Raw genomic sequence first — 23,841 nt, 5'->3', positions numbered from 1 at the left:
CTGCTTGAAACTGGTCAGATTGCTCAAATGCTAAAGAAAATTATTTTTAGGAGCCTGACTCAAGAGACTGCTATTATTACTTTGCCTAAACTTAAGGATATGGCTTTTGATAAACATTTCCCCCCCAAAATTAATTGCTAAGTAGACATAGGGGGTTTATGGTAAAAAATAAAAAATTTCTGCAGGACAGAGGAACATCTTAAAATTGAGATAAACTTAAGTCAGCATAGGTAGAAACTTTTGATGGCAGGGGGAGGGAGAACACAACTGGTTTTCATGGAAGATTTATTTTTAGGCTTTTCATTGCCATGAGACTTGTTTTAAATTACAATATTAAAAAGAAAGGTCCCAGTTCTGTTACTAGTGTCCTTGCTTAAATCAAGAATTGCACACCGAACGAGGGAGTGTCATTATGGACAAAACCGTCAAAACTCTGAGCTTCGTTCACGGTACAGGAAAAAAAATGGCTTATCCTAGGTCCTAGCACCATCCAAGAGCAAGGAATCAAAGAGCTTCTGTTACTGTACCAGACCTTTGTCTTGTCAGCCTCAGAGCAGCTTAAGGCAAATTCTGTCAATCTTAAAGCTGCTTAGAGTAGCGTATTCAAAGCGACTTAGCAATTCAAAGTCTAATCTTCATTGAAAGCCAACAAAACCTTGGCTCAGATGTGCTTAATTTACCTTTAAAAATGGGACGCAGGAACTTCTGATGTTACCCTTAATCCTGCTTTCGAGCGCGTGAGAGCCGGGGCTCCCAGGGAAGGGGGGTGAGCACAGTGCAATGGACCGAATGATGAGCTGCAAGGAGCTCAGTGCAGCGTGGGCTTAGTTTGGAGTTTAAACGGCAGAAGCTAAGAAGTTTAGCATCATCCTCTTGCAACTTTGCTTAATAAATATTAAAACACATATTGCTGCTGCTAAATACCTCGGGTAATAGTGGCTGATCAGCACTTTTTTCTTTAAAGTCTGTTTCTAGAGAGGATTGACAACCACACAGAGAGTAAAACCACCAAATCTAACCATTAAAAAGAAGAAACAATCACAATATTTTGACATTGATGAGGTGATACCAAAAACTATTATTTTTATTTGACCTTTTTGTTTATTTCTTTTGCTTTTGCATATTCTGCTATCTTATTTTCAAGCTTTTCTCCATGAGAAGGGGACACAAATGAAAACTTAGCTTTTGAAATATTCACCTGACTCCAGAAGATGGAGGTTTATAGGAAACATCATCTACTAGGGTGGTTTGGTTCAACCCAGTCACAGAATAAAACCTGGTGGGATAAACCTCTTTATGACAGGTAAGGGTTGACAGATCAAGGAATCCACAGAACTGGTTGACCAAATAGCACATCTCATCTCATAGCTCCTGCTCCTTCAGGCAACTTTCGGCATTATTTCCATTTAGAAATGGAAGTTTAGAAGATTTCAGCTGAATTCAGCTCAGGTCTTCGGCATTCTTCCATATCTATTTCTATCGAGTTACACCTTGTAAATCTGAAGCCTTTGGAGATTTCATGTTTGGCATGATGAACCAGAGGTTATGTGGAGTCATTTGGCCTTTGTGCCTTAAAAATACAGTTTTAGACTTTGGTAGCATTTGGATCTTTGCAAAATCACCCTTCTTTTTTAAAAGAGACAAAGTCAAAACCAAAAATTAATTGCATTGCTTCCTGTTGAAGTCTGTGCTAAAACAGAAAGGACTTACTCTACCAGCAACCTCCCACTGATTGAGTGAACTCTTAATGAGCTCTTCAAGTTTTGGCCTAGAGACAAAATGATTTTATGATTTCTCAAATACTTGCGCCCAGCAGAGTTTATGGATTTAGTACATTTCTCCACATTAGGCAGGAGAATTAAATTCCATAATAATTTGCAGTGGGTTTTCATGGTGTAGTTCCTGTATGCATGTGACACCTCATTACATCAGAAGAACCCCGTCAGCCAACACAACAATGCAAATCCAACTTCTGACTCTTTCATTGTCACAGGACAATATGTGAGGCCAAGCACAAACCATTACTAAGAGCTGTTGCAGGCAAACATCTTGACTTCTCCAAAATGCCCTCTCTCATTAAAGGCAGGGCAGCCAAGGTTCTGTCTCCGTAATACTTTCTCCTAGTTTTGTTTGCCTACACTTTTTCAATAGCTGGAGAGCCATTCTTTTTCAAAAATAATCTCTAAAGGTTGGAATGTATAAACATATTTATTATGACATGAACAAAGGCGCACTTCCACGCTAGGAAAGTCTGTAGACTTCCCCACACCTTACACTTCTACCACAGAAATACATAAGAATATTATGACTGACAACGCTCTGGTATTACATGTTGATTTCTGAAAAAAAAAAAAAAATTCCATTTTGCTGCCATGATTGTCTGAATTTTGGCTAGGAGCGTATTTTTCGGTATTAGAGTCATTGTGTTTAGTCCATCTCTTACCACTCGTTTTGTCGCCATTATGTTCAAATTATACAAATCATAAATGTGGATCATTTTTCCATAGGAAGGCTTTCTCTTACTTTAGTCCTCCAGATGTCTAATATCCTTGTCCAAAAAAACAAAGAAGCCATCATATATCTGGCTGGTAGTAATAATTATGTTATCAGTGGGGTTCTTTCGTGTGCTGAAAATTTCCTTTTGATTATAACCCAGTGGAAGCACAATGAATTCTGTGGGCAGCCTGGCCACAATGCAATTTTAAAAGCTGCTAACGGATACGGGTCATGATTAGGTCTAAGAGAAAGTGATTGCAAGCTACAGGGTATCCGAGACCTAAAAAACCCAATTACCCAAAGCAGATCCTGAAGAGCTATTGTAATATTTAGAACTATTGTAAACCAATTATTTGGAAAAAAAAAATAAAATCAGTCCTTTTTTACAGTGTGTTCTGCATTAGAAGGAAGATACATTTGGGAGCAGGGAGGGAGGGAGGGAGGGGCTGGCTGCAGGCTGTGCTACACGGAGTCACAATATTCCCTTTAAGTCTCATTTTCTTTAAAAGAAACATTTTGTTTTGTTTTATTTTATTTTGGGGTTTGGTTTGATTTCATTTGTTTTTTTATTTCATTTTCCCTAGTGGGGAAAAAAATACCAAAATGAATATTCTCAGAGAGTAAATAAGTTACTATGTCTTTAAAAATAAGAATCACAGAATGACTCTTTGGCTCTTGTGTCAAACTGTGCAACCCACAGGTTGCAATTTCAGGTGAATTACCCAGTAGTTTAAAGTATCCTTGATTTGACATCCAGTCACTTTTCTTTTCCTTTCTGGATATGGATAATCTTAAATATCACAACACAGGAATCTGTGCTGAGAAATTGCACAGATTCCTTAGACAGAAACCAAAAATGCCGGCAAGCAGCAACTTCACTTTGTCTGCATGAGGAGAAAAAAAAACAAACCCAAGAACTTGAAAATTTCACATAATTTTGATGCATAATCCTCAGGCCAGGTCAAGGTTGGACCTTGATGGACCAAGGTTAACAGCTGGACTCGATGATCTTAAAGGTCTTTTCCAATGTAAACGATACTGTGATTCTAAGGTCAGTTGAAAATGGTCTTATTTCTTTAAAAAAAAAAAAAACTTAGAAAAAACCTGTCCAAAGTTTTCCACCTTGCTGTGAAATTCAAATTTCACTCACAAGTTTGGGGTTTTATTGTGAAATTTCACACACAAATTTGGGAGCGCTGAAGAAGCATTCCAGAATCAAGATGCTACCAAAGACCTTCTCTCTGGAGTTTGTCAAAATACCTAGGGCTAAATTTAATCAATGTTCTGACCCAATGCAGTCTCCCAGTTTTAAAGCAAACCTCAAAGCTGCAAATCTGGAATGCGTTGAGTACAATGTAGATGTTTATAAGAGGTTCTGTGTTTATCCCAGGTGAAAGTGGCAGCCAGTTTTCCCTAGTCAATAAATTATGGAAAGGACGGAGGCACAGCTTGATACTGGTTTCAGGTGTTTGCAAGCAAAAGGCGAACTCAGTTTGTCCCCTTTATGCCCTGTAAAGTGCCGAAGAAATAAAAAGCAGGCGTACCATGAAATGAATTCCCCTTGTGCCAGCACAAGAGAAGGCATGAAAGATCTTCATTTTCTCAAGCCACTGTTCAATTCCTGCTGGAAATACTTAGAGCCAGGCAAACCTGGGAGTGATAAGAGTTTTGTCCGTGTCCACAGCTGAAAGACTGAAGTGGTCAGTCCTTCACCGTGAGCTGAGAGAGATTTTGCCTTTAACATAGGACCTTGTGTGCTGCTCCATAGCAAGACCATGAAAGCGCAACATACATTCATTGATCGATACTTCTGAAAATGTTGACATAAATCTTTTCACTACAGAAAAATTCCTTTCCTGCAGAGAACATGAGCATTTGCTGAAGACCCAAAAATGCTCATCAACAATGTAAACATTGGCTCATAGGAGCTGACATTAAGAATCATGGTTGGATCTGCAAAATGAACAAAATATTTCCCAAGGACAAATGGCAATCCTCTTTCCTGATGTAAACACCATAAAGAAAATATCCCCCTCCTCTTAGTGAAATTTTTCTGAAACTAATACTACTGTCTCCAATCCTTTTATCATTGAAGCCTGTGGCATAACTCTCTGCCAGATTCTCACTAGGAGCAAAATGATAAAGAATGACTTGGACTGAATGAAGAAGTTGCTGAATGAAGTAAAGCAGCAATACGGTAGCAAGTGGAAAAGGCTTGGATGCAAATGTGCCATGGGATTTGGTGCAGTGAAGGTGCCTTAGGGGCAGCTCCACTCCCTCAGGGTCTCCATCAGTGCCATCAGCTACGCTAACACCCTAAACTACACATTGCATGGCCTACTGCAACAGCCCGCATCCCTTCTTTAATGTCTTTCTTTCCACTGAAAAAGGGAGTTGCCTCCAAACTGTTCCTCGGAATGGTCCCTGACCTGTGCTAACTTCCAAAGGGAACGCGGCCACCATGTTGCAGTGCCCTGGTATGACTGAATTTGATAACACAGACGCTGCTAACACTGTCCGTCTCAGCCCAACTGCAGTAATTAACATTGAGGGGATCCGCTTCATGAAGAGGTACAACATCGTTAAGACAGAAAATACAAAAACGGGGAGGAGAGGAGAGGAGAGGAGAGGAGAGGAGAGGAGAGGAGAGGAGAGGAGAGGAGAGGAGAGGAGAGGAGAGGAGAGGAGAGGAGAGGAGAGGAGAGGAGCAATCACAGTATCTTTAAGTTGTAGGTAACAAGTCAAACATTCAGATTTTTTTTTTGTTGAAACCACATTATTGTAGTATATACTAATAAAAGCTAACAAAACAGTCACCTCCCACTCTTTCAGAGGAGGTGACAATGTATGACTGGATCATCCCCCCATTCTGGCAGCCTCCGGTCATAGCAAGCGGCACCTCAGAGCTTCCCACACCTCACAAGGAGACAGCAACTTTTTCCACACTCTATATGTAGGATTTACCTGTTCACCTTCTCCAGATGGAGACGAAGCTGGGAGGAGAAGGCGAAAGTGTTTATTGACATGCCACTATGTGAAAATTTAACCCTTTTAATAGCATCTTAATGGTATTGCAATGGCCGCTCCCCTCGCAGCGCTGCTGTGCTCTCTGTTGTAGCTATAGCAATGAATTATGCTCGGGTCTTTTTAATTTTCTTCTAATGTTTTCTTCAAGCTGAGCCCGTAAGTGGGTGGAAATATATCTATTACTGAGAGTGCAGAAAAGACAGCTGTGAAACTTGGGGTCTGATTCTGACTCTGATGCTGAATTACTGTCTAAACCCAGGCAAATGATTAAACCTCTGTGCCCTGGATTTCCCCATCTGTTAAAAAAAATAGGGTGGGAGCAGGATAGATGGGGAGAAGAAGGGGAATAACGTATCTCTCCCTTATGATGGTGCTATAAAGCCTGATGTCTGAGAATTTCTGCTAAGGAAATTTTCAGAGAAAAGAGTAATAACCTTAGGTGGTGTAAATGCAGATATGCTGCAGAAGAGTTAGGACTGTTTACAGAAGATGAAGATCTCTCTTGCTAAATGTTGTTGTCGTTTCATAATCAAGTAAATGGCAAAGAGCAGTCTGTAAATTTATGTGCAAACTCCCATCTGTGCCAGAAGAAGAAAGTAATTTCAAAGATGGAAATCAAGCCGCCACGCAGTACCTGAACTGTATCAAACTGAGATGACTGGCCACCGTGCAGTGATATGGGAATCGAAGGTTTTGGTGGCTTACACTGAACATACAGGAGCATTCAGCAAAATATATTGCTGTGCTGGAAATGCATTAATATCCATTGCTGTGCCAGGAAGACTGTGAATGCTACTACCTTACGAACGGTGTTCACAGCATTAGCTGAGGAAGCTAGGTTTCTCTGTTAAATTCCCTTTTCTGCCACAGGCTTAGCGAGATCACTTAGTCTTTCTGTGTCCTATTTTTCACCCTTAAAATGCTGGTAACAATATAGGCATGGTGGGTGCCAGAAGGCTGCAATATATGGGACTGCACAATGAACTGATTTGCTATTTCCTTGAAGATAATACATTTTCCCCTATGTCAAACATTTATTACTCCAGCTGCAAGAATAGGGGAAATTTACTGTGCAGTGCAACTTAGCTTTTGGACATACCTCAAATGCCGAAGTATTTACATTAAGTGGAGGAGGACAAAATGCTCCCGTTTTAGTGGTCTTCACTGCCATGCAGACACCTCCGCATGTTTGGCAGTGTATTACAGCCTGGCATTTGGCAGTATTTTCATTTCAAACAGTTTTTGAGCAATGAATTTTGAGGCTGTTGTGAAACGCTTGTCTCACGTTTTACACTGATGTGGGTTCCTAAAAATTACTAAGAGGCACCCAAGCACAAAAATAAAACCTGTTAGGTTCTATCCAAATTACTGCTGGGATTAGCCTAGTGTAGAATCACAGAATCACAGAGCGGTAGGGGTTGGAAGGGCCCTCTGGAGATCACCCAGTCCCACCCCCTGCCAGAGCAGGGTCACCCAGAGCAGGTGGCACAGGAACGCCTCCAGGCGGGTTTGGAATGTCTCCAGAGACGGAGACTCCACCACCTCTCTGGGCAGCCTGTGCCAGGGCTCTGCCACCCTCACAGCAAAGAAGTTCCTCCTCATGTTGAGGTGGAACTTCCTATGCTCAAGTTTGTGCCTGTTACCTCTTGTCCTGTCCCCGGGCACCACTGAAAAGAGCCTGGCCCCGTCCTCCTGACACCCACCCTTTCAGTATTTATAAGCGTTGATAAGATCCCCCCTCAGTCATCTTTTTTCCAGACTGAAGAGACCCAAATCCCTCAGCCTTTCTTCATGAGAGAGCTGTTCCAGTCCCCTCAGCATCTTGGTAGCCCTTTGCTGTCCCCTCTCCAGCAGTTCCCTGTCCCTCTGGAACCAGGGAGCCCAGAACTGGACCCAGCACTCCAGATGCGGCCTCACCAGGGCAGAGTAGAGGGGGAGGATGACCTCCCTCCACCTGCTGGCCACACTCTTCTTGATGCACCCCAGGATGCCATTGGCCTTTTTGGGCACAGAGGATCTTGTGGCCAAATGATCACTTAAGAAGTTTAGGATAAAATCAAGGAAACGAGTCTCACATAATCTTAAATATTTGTGTTATTCAGCTTGGTCTAAATATTTGCACCTTCTCCTTCACTTCTCAGAACAGTGTTTCTTAATTTTCTACGAGCAGCAGAGTTTCACCAAGAAGACAGCAGCAACACTTAGCACTTGAATAGGACTTTTCACTTTCAAAATGTTGTACAGATATTAAACATTTTTCGCAAACCCATGCAAAAATTTGGAAATGAGGAAAAAAATTTAAAGGTGTTAATGGAAATTCAGTGCATAAACTTTAGGCCTTTGATAATCACAACCATTCCCATTGCTATTTTTCTAATAAGGAAACCAAGATGGACAAATCATGATTTCACATCTCTTTAATTAGTTTGTAGGAAGCTCTGTTCCCTATTTCAGTGTTTTACCCACATCTCAGAGTAATCACTGGGCTTACTATATTTGTAACCTCAAAATGTGTTATCTATCCTGTTTGTGAAATGCACTGTCTAGAAGATACCGAACAGGAATTTTTCTGACGCTGGTGTGATCGCACCATTGGTGACAGCTCTAAAATGAAAGTTAAATAATTTAAACTGATTCCTTTGTTATTAAAAATTGACTAACCCAGTTCAAAAGTAGACTTAATCAGCTGACTGGAAAAAGAGCCCTTAGTGCCATCGAGAAAGCCTTGTAGAGCTCTTGGTTCTGTCCTATAGGATCCAAAAAGGGCTGAACAGTGGATGCAAGCAGCTAGCTGAGGATATAAAACACTTGAAAGAAGAAAAACTGCTCTTTAAGATGTGCTTTTATCAGTTGTGGAGAAAAAAAGCAGAAGCCGTTAGTATCCAAGTCTGTCAGATAAGTGCCATTAGAAAGCTGTAAGGTTATTGAGATTATTATTTTTTAAAATTGCAGTAAAAGACACTAAAAATGAGTTATGGCTCAGTGCCTTGAAGAACGAGTAACCCATGAATGAGCAAACTCAGCCATATGAAAACATAGAGTCACGTTAGCAAGTTCAGAACGCTCTTGAGCTCTGCTGAGCAGGCTCCCCAAATATCTGCACTTTGCATGCATGTATTAGAATCATAGAATCATAGAATCATTTAGGTTGGAAAAGACTCTTGGGATCATCGAGTCCAACCATCAACCCCACTCTACAAAGTTCTCCCTTACACCATATCCCTTAACACCACATCTAAATTGTGCGGAGATACCTCTAATTTGTCAAGGGAGAGGCGCTGTGACATGTCTTCATGTGTTAAACCCTCTGGCTGGTTTGAATAACAATTCTCTGCTGTTTCTTTTAGGCATCTCATTTTGGAAGACTACTTGTCTGGGGGAGTTAGGGCAGCCAGGTCTGGTGGATGGGTGGGAGGGTCTCCTGCTGGACTGGGTTGCTTATGTCCTCTCCTTAACACAAAACATTCTGCAAAGATGATACTACATTTTAGCCTTTCGTCTGATATTCCCCTTGGCATGGCAGAACCTATCTACGGTATCTAGCATACCTTAGTATGTTATGCGGGTAAAGAAGCTTGCGTAGACCAAATAGACTTTGCTGAGAGCGGAACTCTCCTCTCTGATGAGAGTTTCAGTGCTTGCAGGATGTAGTGTGGTATCCTGTAAGACTGGGCTGCCGTTGTCCAAAACCATTGAAAAGCAAAGAAAAAAAATCCATCTTTTTCTGTCTGCTTTGCCCAGTTCTTTCGCCAAGTGAGAGGTCTGGCTGCATTCATTTTGTATCACTTCGGTTGACACTCAACAGATGCAGATGTGTTATTTTTATATACACCTGCAAGACTGAGCGCGAACAGAAGCGGGTGCTGTTCATCAGGTAGAAGATTAGAAATGACATGTCGGCCTCTTAAATAAGTAAAACCAGAGCTTGCAATTGGGCATGTAGAGATCCAAATTGTACTTACAGCCTGAGAGCTGAAAGGAGGCGGTGAGGATGAGTGTGCCCAGATCTCTCTGTCGCCCAGGGTAGTCATGTTAACTTCTACATGCATACAACAGTGCCTAGAGTGAAGATTGGTTTTCCAGCTGGGCCAGCTGCCAACTTGCAAAAGTATGTTTTACAGAGCCAGCAAAGTTATCAAAGTTGTAAGCTTAAATACGGTTCTGTTATCAACTTAAACCTGCCTCTTAATTTGAAATGTTTAGGAAAGAGCACTGAAGTCAGGTCTCTTATCATTTTCATTTACTAATGGAGTAATCAACATCTGTAGAGCATGCAGATACAAAATCTTTCACTCGGTGAAAAGCGTGCTCAAAAATTCTCTTGTCTGAGATCTGTAATCTCATTTTAATTAGCATTGCACATGATTACTCCAATCAAAGAAAGTCAGTGGCAAACATTGCATCTGCATTTGTCGTTAGCATCAGCTAGCACGATGGCAGTCAGTGATTTTAAGTCAACACGTGGGCTCTGAGGGACAAATGTCTGTTCAAGGGCAAAGAACACTGTCCCACTTTCTTTCTACCACTTCACTTTTGAAACACACCTTTCATCGTAGACATCGCCAAATATTGATCATTCCCAGTTCGGTATGTGTTTTACATCTGGGATGTGATGGTCTTGCATATTCTTTGCGACAGAAGATATTGTCATTTGTTTTGAGTGATTTAGTCAGGCGTGGATTCAGGATCGTATCACGCCAGCCCAGTATTCAGCGTGGTTGCCAGCTGTGTGGTCAGGGTTTTGAGATGTTGATAGGCTTCCACGGCAAAGCACACAATTATTCGGTGAACTGTTAAGACAACAAATGTTCGATACAGTGATAAAACTCAGACCACTGCATGCTGATAAGGGCAATACCAACAGGATGATGTGTTGTATGCCTGTTGCTGTGTGCACTGCCACTTGTCCGGAGATCAGGTGTCATTAAGCGGTTAAGAAGAGCTGACCGATGATACTTGGCTGCTTCGGGATTTATATGCTGCTTCATCATAAATCCTCGCAGAAAGCCGTATTTGAGAAGGCAGCAGATGACCTGCTACTGATAAGAATCCTTTATGAATGTAAATTTTTACTAAGATATAGCCAAGTTTTTAAAGGATTTCCACCCCTAAGCCATTAAATTTTTTCAAAGGTTACATGCAGTCCAAGAACATTTACCAAGAAAGGCACAAGCATATCTAAACTTACGGATTATGTAAAATTCAGCAGGATTATTTATTGTCTTCATCCTCAGAGAAGGGAATTATCTGGGCTTTTCTGAAGATGTTAGTACATGACTGTAAACTCTTTAAGAGAAGACATGTTCCAAATAGCATTTTTCCTCCTCCTGAACCACGCCTTTCATGCAGGATGAGTGCTTATGAGAGCTTTTAAATTGTTTTGGTTGCATAGTTACAACTTTGATAACTTTTTTTTAACTTCTCCTCATTATGGGAGGTAGCCTTGAGTGTTTTAAATCTACCCATAAAGCTGCTATAATTCTCTGCAATTACACTACAATGCACAACAATTAATTATATCAAATCCTTCTCACAGAAGTGTTTACTAGTGAAGAGATTGCCACGGCTTTATTTCTGACAATAAAAGAGTGGGAATTATTATACCCCTCTTGGGATTTTACTGATCTAAGATTGCTGTAGCCAATATTCTAATGATATTATTTTTCCCTGTAGGAAATAAACATCAGTTCTTGACAGGCATGATCGTTAAACAATATTTTACATGGGAAAAATATTCCCATATATTTTTTCCTGTAAGAAACCAAGATCTGGATTTTTAGCTGGGTAAATCCAATGAGCAACCTGCGCTCGTGCCCAGCCTTGCGGGGATTGGGAAACTGGAGTATGCGTACCCTGAAGTTTGCTGGTGTCGGTGCCGGTGATAGGACTGGACGAGGCTGAGAATTGGTGTCACTGTAGCTTCGTAATACAGAGCTCAGGGCAGGCTGGAGATCTTTCCCAGGATCTAGGTTGAATACTAAGGTAGTAAGTTCATGCTGAACTAAGCCCAGCCACAGTTTGATAGCCTTAAAGCCAGCTCTCAATTTGTGCTTTTGGAGTCCCTAGACTTATATATATGTCCTACATTAATATACGTGTCCTATACATGGGACTTTTTTGTATAGGCATAGCCAAGGTAGAGATCCACTTCAAGCTGGTGGAAAACATCTTCAGCGTCAAAGGCAGTAGCAAGGGCTGCTTGAGCAGGCGCTGAGCCCAGGAGGACGGGACGTGCACAGTGAAAGCCGTGGTGCTCTGTGCACCCTGAGTGCGTCTGGAGGGGTGTATGTCAGACTAGCGCTACTCTGGTTGGGGCATCTTCAGTTTAGTTTCAAATTTCAGGAATCCGATCTACGCAAGCTGACACAGCTCCAAGACATGAACCAGGTTGGGTGGGCATAATCAAGAGGTTCCCTTTGAAAGCTCACTTCTGCTCTGAACTAGATGCTAAGATAGGTGCGTCCATCCATTCACCTACAGAGATGCATTACCCTGAGCACGGTCAGACACCCCTTGTCTGAGCACAGGGAAGTGCGATCAAAGGACAAGCTCGACAGCCACAAGTTGCTGTTGGCAAAGTGACATGAGGGGCTTCTACCTGCCAGGTTTGTTTACTAGATACTCTGATGTGGTGATTATTCTTTATTAAGTGAAACAGTAAATACTAGTCTTTACTGTTCAGTTTCTGTTAAAAAAAAAAGAGGATTCTGTAAAGATTAACTTCACAGCGGAAAGTTTTTCTCTGAGCAAGACCTTTCCCTTTGGAAAGGAGCGAGGGTTAGCTTGTAACATAAAATAAGACAAACTGTTCAGAGGTAAATGTTCCCAAGACGGATATGATCACCTGTCTTCATATCTTTATTTCCTTTCACAGAGCCATGTTTGACTATGACAAGAGCAAAGACAGTGGCCTCCCAAGCCAAGGACTCAGTTTTAAGTACGGAGACATCCTTCACGTCATCAATGCCTCGGACGACGAATGGTGGCAGGCGAGGAGGGTCACTCTGGAGGGAGACAGTGAGGAGATGGGAGTTATACCCAGCAAGAGGAGGTGAGTGCTGCCTCCTCCTTCCTACCCCCTCGGCCGTGATGTTAAAATATTCCATTTTATTCCAAAGACAGGGTGCATCAATCTACTGAAAAAATGGGGAAAGTAGAGGAAAATCTCACAGTTATTATTTCAAGAGTTGGAAGGTATGATTTTCGCTGTGAGACTTAATGAGTTCAGGCTGTTTAACTATACTGAAAAGAAACTCAAAAGGTGACTCAATTATAGTGGATTAGTATCTTCACAAAGAAAGGGCGGAAGGGGGAATGAGCACCATCCACTAAAGAGCTTTCGCAGAAAAAGGAAGAACCAGAACCCAAGTCCGGGAATTAACTCGGAACTTGAAATAGAGCGCATGTTTTAATGTCAGGGTGATTAGCCATTGCATCAAACTGCTGAGGGATGTAATGGATGTCGTGACATTTTCAAATCAAGACTGTATGTCTTTCTTTTCTGAGAGTAATAGAATTAAACTTCTCAGCCTGTGTGATGTAAAAAAATGATGCTAAATTATATAATGGTGCTCTTTGGCTTCAAAATCTGTTAATTTAATCTCTGCCTGCCTGGAAACTGATGGATAATCAATATCACAGCAAATTTTTCACATTATGTAAATGAAGGAACTTTCATCCACTCTCCAAGCTAAATCTGAATCTTTAGCGGTGATGGATTCATGCTGACTGACGAAGAGAGAGCAGGCATCTGAATCTCTCTCATTGTTTGTATTGTTTACTCACTCTAGGTGCTTTTGTAAAATTGGCCGCAAGTCTCTGACAGTATCAGAACTACCACACAAATCACTATTACTTTCTGCCTCTGTTGATAGTTGCTATAGAAAGGTCAAGAACTGAAAGGGTAGGAGGAAAATGAAATCTGTCAAACCACATTACATTTCTCTTTTGCAGCGATGTTCCCATACTGCATATAAACTTTCTATTCCTAGCCATTTCAGCTTTAGCATTAACATAAAATTGATCATGCCCGTTTTTCATAGTGGGGAAAAGGGATGTCTGATGCTTTACAGAGCACCTGCTGCTGTTTCGAGAGACTTGGCCCAGGTGCTAATAAAGCTCATGGTACGCCTTGTTCTAAATCACGTAAAACTAAACCGAAAGGCCATCAAACACCTTGTTGACATGGGCCCTGCAGGGAGCTCATTTTCTCTAATCATGACCATGTTTGAATAGGACCCACACCAGGATTTTCAGTGAAAAGCAATTTTGGATTTGTATAATACGTAGAAATAAAAACTACACCATAATTTTTACAATGGGAAAAATATGCCCATTAAACAGGTTTAGTCTCTAGATACTGAAAAAGGAATAGTTGCCTACTATTAATTGCTACAGTAAGTACTGTTGTAATGACGTGATTGGATCACACATGGGAAAAGAGGACAATCTATGTACAAAGCTCACTCGCAGTGCGGTGCGTACTATGAAAAGCCACAAAAAGCTGTCATACATAATAAAAAATCTATAGGGGAAAGAAGGGCAAAGCAACTGATTGAGATGTAGAGTTGCATTGTCTGTAAGCTGGAGAGTATGTAAGTGCCTAAAGCTTATTGGGTTACCTGCACAGTGATGTTTTCAAGGACAAAAGCTAGAGGCTCTCTAGTCAAGGTCAGACATATGATACAGCCTAGGAAAAAGATGTGGCTTGGGAAACATTGGGAGAAAAGAGGAAAAAAAGAGAAAAGGGGAAAAAAAAAAAGAAAAGAGGCAAGATGAAAATAACTTGGTTAGAGTCTAAAAATAAGAGTCTTGAATTTGAAAACATGCAGGTATAGTTCCCATGCTCTCCCCTTGTCATCCTGATTCTTTGCTAGTGAATCTGAGAGGCCTGGAAAAATCAATGGCAGCTGGTTTTCTGTCTGCATTAATGTAACGATGCGATACACCTGAGCTGGGGTGGTTGGAGGTTGCTATTATTTCACAAAAGGTTTCAGTTGTCCAAAGTTATTTTTTCCAATGCACTGAAAAGTGATTATTGTTTCCTTTCTGTCAGTTCTGGATGATCCCTTAGAGCCAGTGAGACTGATGTGCTCTTGCCAGCGTCTTCTGTGGTCATTTGCACCACTCAAGGGGAGGACGAGCAATCAGTGCATACGGGGCCGAGCATCAGAGAATAAAGCTCATCATACTTGCCAGAATGTACTAATTCAGAGTTGAATTTACAGCCTAAAACTGAAGGAGGGGAGATTTAGATTGGAGATCAGGAAGAATTTCTTTGCTGTGAGGGTGGTGAGCTCCTGGCCCAGGCTGCCCAGAGAAGCTGTGGCTGCCCCATCCCTGGAGGGGTTCAAGGCCAGGTTGGACGGGGCTTGGAGCAGTCTGGGCTGGTGGGAGGTGTCCCTGCCCAGGGCAGGGGGTGGAACTGGATGGTCTTTAAGGTCCCTTCCAACCTGAACCGTTCTGTGATTCTGTGTGTGTGTGTGAATTTCCTCTGCAGGTCTGGGTTATTGACTATGACAGGCCTGACCTAAAACAGAGTAGTCCTGGGATTCATTTGACCAAATGTAGGCAACTATGGCATAGAAGTCTTCATTTAAACTGTTTAATCTGAGTTGCTATATCTCTTATAGTTTATACGGAACTATTTCTATAGGCATTGCATTATATGTAATATAACATGTGATATCTAGCAGTAAAATATGCCTTGTGACAGAACAGGAGGAAAAGAGCATCTGTAGCTCTTTGCTGGGCTGAGACTTGTCCTGCAAGCTCGGCTTCCTGTGATGCTGTAGGCTGAAGAGATTTTGTATTTGTCTCGTACTTTTCAATCCCCAATTCATTTCTGTTCCTTTTCTTTAGGGTTTGGGGTTTTTTCTGGGGGGGGGGAGGCGAGGAGTGGTTTGGTGGGGTTTGGTTTTGGTATTGTTCTTGGACTCCTCCTTCTGCCTATGTGTATGTGCAGGAATACCGTCCTGTGGGACTGTAACGTTTTTTGCGCTTTGGGCCAAGGAGAGGCCCCCCTTTACAGATCCAGGGATTATTAGTGCCAGGGGGAGTCTTTTAGCTATCTGCTTTACTACTTTATCACCTGTCCAGCAACAACTAATATATAATTCCTGTATTTTTCATAAGTCGAATCATTGTGGAATAGCTCTGAAAGCCAGTGACTGCCTCAATTTTATTTTGGTGTGTATATATATGTATACAAATATATGTATATATACACACAAAGCCATAACAAGTACATTATATTACTTATTTAAGGTGCTGTGTAATGGTAATTGCTTTCCGAGTATTTAGTTTTGCACTGGTTTTGACATCTTTTTACAGGAGAGCCCTTCACACAGTGACATTTTAGCATGAGCTGATAAGAGAAATTTTGAATGATAAATCAAGACTCCATACTCTTTTTCTCCTCTATGATATACATGACGTACCAGAAGAAATCATAATTTATAATTATAGGGGAGCTGCCACTCATTTTTCTCTCCAGGGAGCTGGATACATTACCAGACTTTACCTCTTAGTGATTCAATAGAGTTGAAAGCTATTTGTCATTAGATTTCAGAGCTGCTGCCAATGTGTGGATGTGTTGCCTCGTTGATTTTTAAACGGTAAAGTCAGGCTTGAAGAGGGAGTTTTGGAGGGTAGCCCTGCAGCTAGAGGAGGGCTAGTGAAAGAAGCAGCACAAAGAAATGGGGGTGGCCCTGTGTTTCTCCACTGATCTGTGCAAGGACCAAATCCCATGAGCTGGTGAGCCGGTGACCTCGGTGGGGATCAATGACAACTAGATGCTCAGTATTCTGTAGCGCTAAAAATATCATTGCAACCCTTTCTACAACTGAAAACAACGTTTTGTCCATTTGGCAGTGTGTATTTATTGTCTGATTACAGCTGTTGTTCTCGACCATGGACGGAGCCAGTTGGGTAGGAAACAAACATAATTCTATAAAGGTGGTGTGATATTGTGTCGAGGTGATGTCGGGAACAGTAGGACCTCGGCATAAGAGGCTGCAACATACTTCAGCTGTGGTTTAACAGTCACTAAATAGTTGTTATTATGTATTGTTGTTATAGTTGTTGTGATGTATTGTATGGTTTCACGTCCACCAAAAAGATTTATCCAGGCTCTGCCTAAGGTGAGAGCAGGGCACAGCTGTTCTGCTGGGCAGGGGGTCTGAGGCGAGAGGACATCACCGCCAGTCCTCTACCAACCAAGTGGTGTGATCTGTGCACTATGTGTACCCATGGGAATTGCTCCCCTGTCATCAAAAATTACTATTTTGCACTAGAACAACCAACAGAATTAGAGTTACACTCGATTTTTGTTACATTTAGATGTACAGATTTCGATTCAAATTTCTACATATGCTGGGCTTCTGATCACAAGAATTTTTATTTGCCTCATTGTCCTTCCTATTGTCCAAATAAACGAAACAAATTAAGTTTCCCGTAGTACCACGCTGAGCAGCCTATGTCTAAGGTTCCCTCCCCGTGGAAACAGTCACGTTAGTTAAAGAGAATCAGCAAAAAGCATGAAACCAATGTGCATAAGTCAGTTGTATTAACTTCCTAGGCAGATGCTCTAATTCAGTAGCAAAGAGATTTAATTTGCTGTAGCACTGATTTTACACCTTCAGTTCTTTGCACTTTTGCTTTGCTGAGTCTCTGCACATAGAAAAGCTCCTACCTCGAAATCCCCACACAACAGCAACCTCCCACGTCACGAATGCCAAGCTTCAGTATTTTCTATGGCGTGTGTCTATCTGCTGGACGTGGGGCTGTGGGACCGAAAAGAATTGAGTCTTCGGTGTCAGCCAACAAGGATTTGGTCCTAAAACGCTGAAATAGTCACAGTAATCTTTATGATGTCTTTAAGACGCAGCCACAAAACTGCTCTCAGACTGGACATCCCTCTAAGATTTCCATTTTCAGGTAGTTTAAGTACATCTGACTACGAAATGTTGTGCAACTTGTATCTCTGCTATTGCCATCTGAAGGTGTGTGATGGTGCCAGCCTGATTGTCTTCTCAAATAGACAACATTCTCCCCACAAATACATGTAACCATGCTCTCCTTTCAGAACAAAATGGGGGAAAAAGTACATAAAACCCGATGTTTCACAAACATTTAAGGGCAAGGAACAAGAGGTTTTCCGGGCACAGAAGTCCCTGTGGGCAAAAAGCCAACTTAAATTTGTTATTCTGCTCAGCTTGGCAGAAGGGCATGTTTATCCACTCAAGTGAGTTTTATTGTTAATGGTTTCCTATAAATTGTCTACCTTTTTAAACATCCCTTAAGACTTTAATCCTTAGATGATAAAACTTTTTAACATGGCATAATCATGTAAGTTTTGTCTAAACTAAGTTACCCAACCACACTTAGTAATCTAATTGGAAAAAATAAATATGGAATAAAATTGATATGTAGGTGTATGTATAAACTTCTTCCTGTTCTCTTGCAATGATGGGAAACTTTTACGCTGAAGGATAAAAGCCCTTCACTTTTAAACAGAATAAGATTGTTCTACAATTTTATGAGAATTCACTTCCTAATGGCATTAGGTCTACTCCTTTTATAAAATATTGACCAGGTGCTGAGCTGCTCTCTATAAGCAAGTCACTGAAGGTGGAGAGCTGAATGAGAACACATTCTCTCTTACTGCGAAATACACGTTATATTGCAAAAATACCACTTCAGGAATGCTCAAAAATAATTTTGAGAATGGGAATCTATTGATAAGGTCAGACCTCACACAAGCAAGACTAAGCAGTGCAGAGGATGGAAGCATTAAAAAACTATGGACAGAGTCTGCATATTTGGACTATAAATAGTAATACATATTTTCACTTCTCTTTCACTCGATGGGCAGGCAAAACAAATATAATGTGGATTATACTTGGATGACCTGGAAATGGCAAAGCAAGACAGGAAGAAACACGTTAACAAATGTGTAAAATATAGCAAGGTCTTTCAAGTGTCCAATTTACGTTACATTGTTCTATTTGATAACTCTCCTTGCTGCAGTTCTCATGCTGGATTTGAAAATAACTTTCATTCCGCAGAACACCTCAGTGATAAATCTGTGCAAATTAGGCTACTGTAACCATTTTATTTGATTCTTGACGCCAGATTGCAATTTGCATCTGTATTCTACATCAGTGACGAACACTGTTATTGAAGATTAAAGCATGTCTCACTTGATATTTTACATCTCCGCTGTGAAGACCGATCAGTGCTTTTAGAAAGGCACTGACAAAATTCCCAGTGGTCCATTAACCCCCAACAATGGAGGATCACAGGTCATGTCTGGTTGAGTTATGCTTGATTTCTTCTTGTTTGCAGGGCACACGAAGAACTGAGTCTCATTTTGAAAAATCCCAGAGGCCCATTTTCAACAGTTACATGTGCCCAGAAATGCAAAAGCAGATAGACATGGCAGTGCAGTGACTGTTGCATCCCAGTAATAAGTTCCTCAGGAGGAGAACAGCATCCCAAAGAACAGAAGTCTTGAACTTGCTAGTGAGGAAACACTAAAGGCTGAGGTATATTTTTGGTGTACCTCTCCACTTCTTTAGCTTTACATGGGAAGAAGAAAATGAATCCTGGCCATTGTTGAAAAAAGGGCCATGAGGTGTCTACTACCAAGAAAGGTTTCAAGAGAAAGCAAGTATACAAGGTATACTCCAACTGTCCCACATCCCAGATGGTCTTAGGCCATTTCCCTGTACACAGCAGTGCTTCTGCAGGCAGCTACACTTGGAGAGTGGGTGGAAAGCTGGAGGTGAAATCCCCACCAGTTGTGTTAGGCAATGCTGTCTCCTGTGGGGCTCAGAGCTTTTCGGCTCCCAAGTCCTGTTTGAATGATGGATGTAGGTGTCTTTGAACATTTCTTGAAATCTTATTGAGTTTCGGTCACCCCCAAGCACTTTCGAAAATGGGACTTGAGCCATGAAGTAGTTTTGGAAATTGTATCTGTGCTTTCCTCATTTTCTAAGAGGTGGATCAACGATGCCAAAAGAAATTATATTCAATACTTTTGATCTTCATCATTTTAGTTCCCTTTTTAGCTCTGTCTATGGCAAAATCGTACCAGTAGCTCAGATGAGAAATTGTGGGAACATCTTCATTGACTGCAGTCCTGCACCTTTACCACCTCAACAAAGACTAAATCTTTGGAGAACCAAGCTAAATTCTAACAGAGTTCTCCCGAGCATGTGAAAACCAAGGCTTTTCAGACATTCAGATATTGGGTTGATTCCGTCAGGAAAAAAAAGAGGTATATTCCTGACACCAGAGCAACCCACTGCCACATTTCAAGTCCCAAACCCAAGACATGAAGGCAGTAGAGCACCTGAGAGGAAGTATATTGTAAATTGGGCAAAACCATTTATTTTGTCCTAGCTTTTCTCCACCAGCTAACCCATTTAATTGACACTTTTGGCAGCAACAGTAACGTAATCACCCCGAGACACATGAAATTTCAACTTGGAAGTTTACAGTTCAGCTAAATTAGAAGTAACGGAGAACAGTTTTATTGTGGAAGGTGTCAGGAAAATTGTAACGGAGGCAACGCTGCGCGCTACCCTTAATACAGCCCCAGATTATGAAATGTTTGTCGTGTTCAGCAGGCATGCCGAGCATGTATGAACGCTGTTGGTATGTTTGCCTGGAGGATTAATGGCACTTAATGACATTATTTATATACTTCTCAAAGCAATGCAGAACGTTTCTGCAGCTCCTCGTCTGTCTGCTGTGCCTGTGGAAAGCAGCGATGCCTCCACGGCTGCTAATGCAATTATGATGAATTTCGTAAATAAGGTCCACTCTTCAGGGTTAATTTCCACATTTCTTTACGCGGTGAATAAGAAATGAAGTTAAAAGCAGATGTTTTAGGAAGTTAGGCAGGACTGGAATGAGTTTAAATGTTAACACAGATTAATAAGTAGAATACTGTGTTCATCTGAGCTAATTATTTTCTCAGAAGGCATCCATCCTATTTAGGCAATTACACAGCCTCAAGTCTTCATTTCTTTCTGGTACTATCAAGGGACTTCATCTGCTAGTTTAAATTTAAGACTGTTCATGTGTTTTTAATAACATAGATTTAATTTGAAAGCTGCATTTGAGCTGTTTCCATGTGAATATTCCACACTTACAGAGAAATGCATTTGTTCTAAATTTAAACTGTAACTATAGTAACCAGCATTCACTGTGTTTCAGTAGGAAATATATAAGCCCACTCAGACAGAAGGAACGTGTTGTGTTAATTACCATTCTATCAAAAGACTAGAGTTTGTATTTTTAAAAAAATAGTTATCAGAAATTAAGTATTCTTACTATCCAGACTTAGAAACCAAGAGATTTGCAGGAATGTATTCTAACATTATTTGTGGGAAACTGTGAAAGTTAGAAAAAGGGTCATATCTGGTCCAGTTTGGAAGGTATAATAAATCTCACTTTTTTCCCAGCTGTTTATTGTCTAATAAAAATACAATATCAAGCTCTTATAAGCTAGCTTTGCAGGATTCAACTTGGATTTCCTAGAACAATTCTTAATCTTGGAGAAATAGAGTTACTGTTTCAATTATAGGTAGATGATCAGATTTTTTTGCTGATGATAGATTTTTTGTAGATGATAGATTCCGTAGATGATTTTGCAAAGGTAGTAAATGTCACTTTTACAGTAATGACCATATTAGTCAAGGTGAGTTAGGACATGAATAGCTTCTTCCTTTCTTTAGATTTCTCTCTCTACACCTGTTTTCTTGGGGGCTGATTTTGTTTAGGGGAGAGCTCAGCCCACTCTTACATGTTATTTTTTTTTTAATTCTTGGAATTATTAATTAAGGATACTGTGTTAAAAGTTTAAATATGCAACATATGTAAATCTTGTAGTAATGGTGAACTTTTCAAATACACTAGGAGTATATAGTTTTCACACAGGTAAAATATTTCAGTATGCTAATGGATTTTAAGTTTTACCAACATGTTTTTAAAATGATGCTCGTTCACTGAATAATGGAAATCCAGGATATTGATCTGTAATACTTTGGGACAGAAAAGGAACACTGAACTATCCAGTCTGATGTCCTTTGTAAATGCCTTGCGTGTCTCTTTTTTTTGCTTTAGACTGACCACTGTAGCTTGTGTTTGTCCAGTCTTGATTCTAAGACATGAATGGATCAAAATACCACACATTCCTCTTATTTTATATCCGATATTATTTTGGTGGCTAAACATATTAAGCATTAAAAATTAAAACTGACCGTGTTTTCTTTAAAATTAATTTGTCTGGAATCAGCTCATTGCCAAGGATTTTTATACATGTTTCTCTCCAAAAGAGAATTTTTTAGATCCCAGTATTTCGTCACTCTGAAGGCATCGCATATACAGTACAACAGCTACTCTCTCAAGCTGCGTTTGTTGAAACTCTGGGTATCGAGACCACATAACTTTTGAGGCCTTTCATTGGAGCATTTCAACTTTCTTTAAATATACAAATACCAGAACTGTACAGACTAAGCCGAGTTTTGGGTCATATCACTCCACAGTTGCAGCTCTCAGGTCCCAGGAGGTGGGCTCATGGGGGCTGTGTGCTCTGGTTTTTCAGCTCAGGTCAGGATTGAGCTGGCAAAGCAAATGCCCTTTTTGGCCTCAATTTCTGCACTTTGGTTCATCTTTGTGGGACAGGCGTGGTGAATGCATACTATATTTATTTGCATTAAACTGATCTTGAAGATAAGTTCACCCAAAGCATCCACCTACTCATGGGTGGTCAGTTCATGGGGCCACGCTAAAACTAGACCAAAGAAAACCCCCTGAAATTTATAATTCATGTCTTCTCCTATTTGGCCAAGCTATTTGCTAATATGAACGTGCCCATCTTTGTTTTCAGAATTCACCCAATAGCAATGAGGTCTTCACTGAAATGAGTCAGAAAAACAAATTCTTTCCACTCTGTCTGCTTGCAGATGCTTGTGGAGGGCATGCTTTAAATAAGACCCACCCACTCAATTCACAGCGTTTTAGAGTGGCTGAAAATAGCTCTTCTGCCCCTAAGCATTTGTGCATTTCCTCAGAAATGCTCTTTTGGGCAACACTCTGTAGTTTGAAGTAATCAAAGCCTCAAGAAAATTTCTCTGCACTTGAATATCGCGATATATAGTAACAGGGAGTGCTGTTCTGCCGGTGTAGGACAGCCAAAGCTCCTCAGATCCAGTCCTGTGTTTTCCAGAAAATTGCCGCTCGGCTGAGGAAGTCACCCGACATCACTCTCTTTCCAATTTATAAAATGTGCTTTAAATGCTCACTTTATGCATAGTAAGCCACCCATGGTCTTGGGAGATCAGATATCAAACACATCGTACCAAACGCTGCTATCATCAACGTGTGATTCTTTGTGTTTTCCCCAGAGTTGAAAGGAAGGAGCGTGCACGTTTGAAGACGGTGAAGTTCAACGCGAAACCTGGTGTAATTGATGCAAAAGGGGTACGTAAATAGTGAAACCTTTTGAAATTGCACTTTGTGGAATTGTTTTATGTGTTTCAGAGTAGAGAAAATTTTAGCAACATAAGGAATGTTTAGATTGTTGCAACCAAGACCTGGAGTATAGTGAAAAATAGACAGGAGTATAGTATGATATAATCTTCTAAATAATTAAATATTCTTTTTATAATAATACTGACTGACAGTGCATCCTAATTGGAAGATACTAAGAAAATAAAGAGCATTCTGTGATAGCTGCCATTGTAATTAAATGATGGATAGAGAAGAAAAGATGTTAAGAAACAATGCAGATAATTGTTTAATGAAATAGGACAAGAAGTGAGAATTCCCTGGCTTCAAAAGCCGTTAAATCTCAAACAAAAGGTTGAATGTTAAAGAGTCCTGGCTGCAAAATTTAGGTTTGGGATGTTCTGCTCCGACCGTTGTGACAGACATTGAGCACAGGTGTGTTCCACAGCAGGCGCGATGGACCAGCCAACACAAAACACGCAAGTTCCCTTCCACCAGCGCTATCTGGACCAAACAACCTTCCCGCTGTTACCGCTCCGCAGCATCACTTTGTTGCGCCCAACACTCAACAGTTCTCACTGGCCCCATGTCTAATAGCCTGTACGTTGCCGTCTGGCTGGCAAGAGTTATAGCATGAGAAATCCCCACAGTCCTGGCTGTTGAGGTGTATTTTTCTGCTGAAGCATAGCTTGTGTTTGCAGCAGTAGTGAATCCTTGACATTACATTTGCATTACGTTATTTTTGAAAATAGTCCAGTTGGCATACCTGAGATTCATTTAAACTGAGGGCTTCTGCAA

The 23,841-nt window shown here is 40.9% G+C and overlaps 1 protein-coding gene across 23 annotated transcripts in view; it reads left to right on the top strand.

Moving 5' to 3' along the window:
- DLG2 (discs large MAGUK scaffold protein 2) overlaps positions 1-23,841 on the top strand; it is a 1,057,033-nt gene that overhangs the window by 988,405 nt on the left and 44,787 nt on the right. For all 23 annotated transcript variants that reach the window (XM_054188265.1, XM_054188269.1, XM_054188274.1 and 20 more), the window contains 2 exons: positions 12,398-12,574; positions 22,941-23,016. In XM_054188265.1, coding sequence (XP_054044240.1) covers positions 12,398-12,574; positions 22,941-23,016 — 253 coding nt within the window. The remainder of the gene's footprint in view (positions 1-12,397; positions 12,575-22,940; positions 23,017-23,841) is intronic.

The sequence above is a fragment of the Rissa tridactyla genome, chromosome 1 (assembly GCF_028500815.1).
Source record: "Rissa tridactyla isolate bRisTri1 chromosome 1, bRisTri1.patW.cur.20221130, whole genome shotgun sequence".
Taxonomy (NCBI): domain Eukaryota; kingdom Metazoa; phylum Chordata; class Aves; order Charadriiformes; family Laridae; genus Rissa; species Rissa tridactyla.
This window is presented reverse-complemented; position numbering and strand designations above follow the sequence as displayed.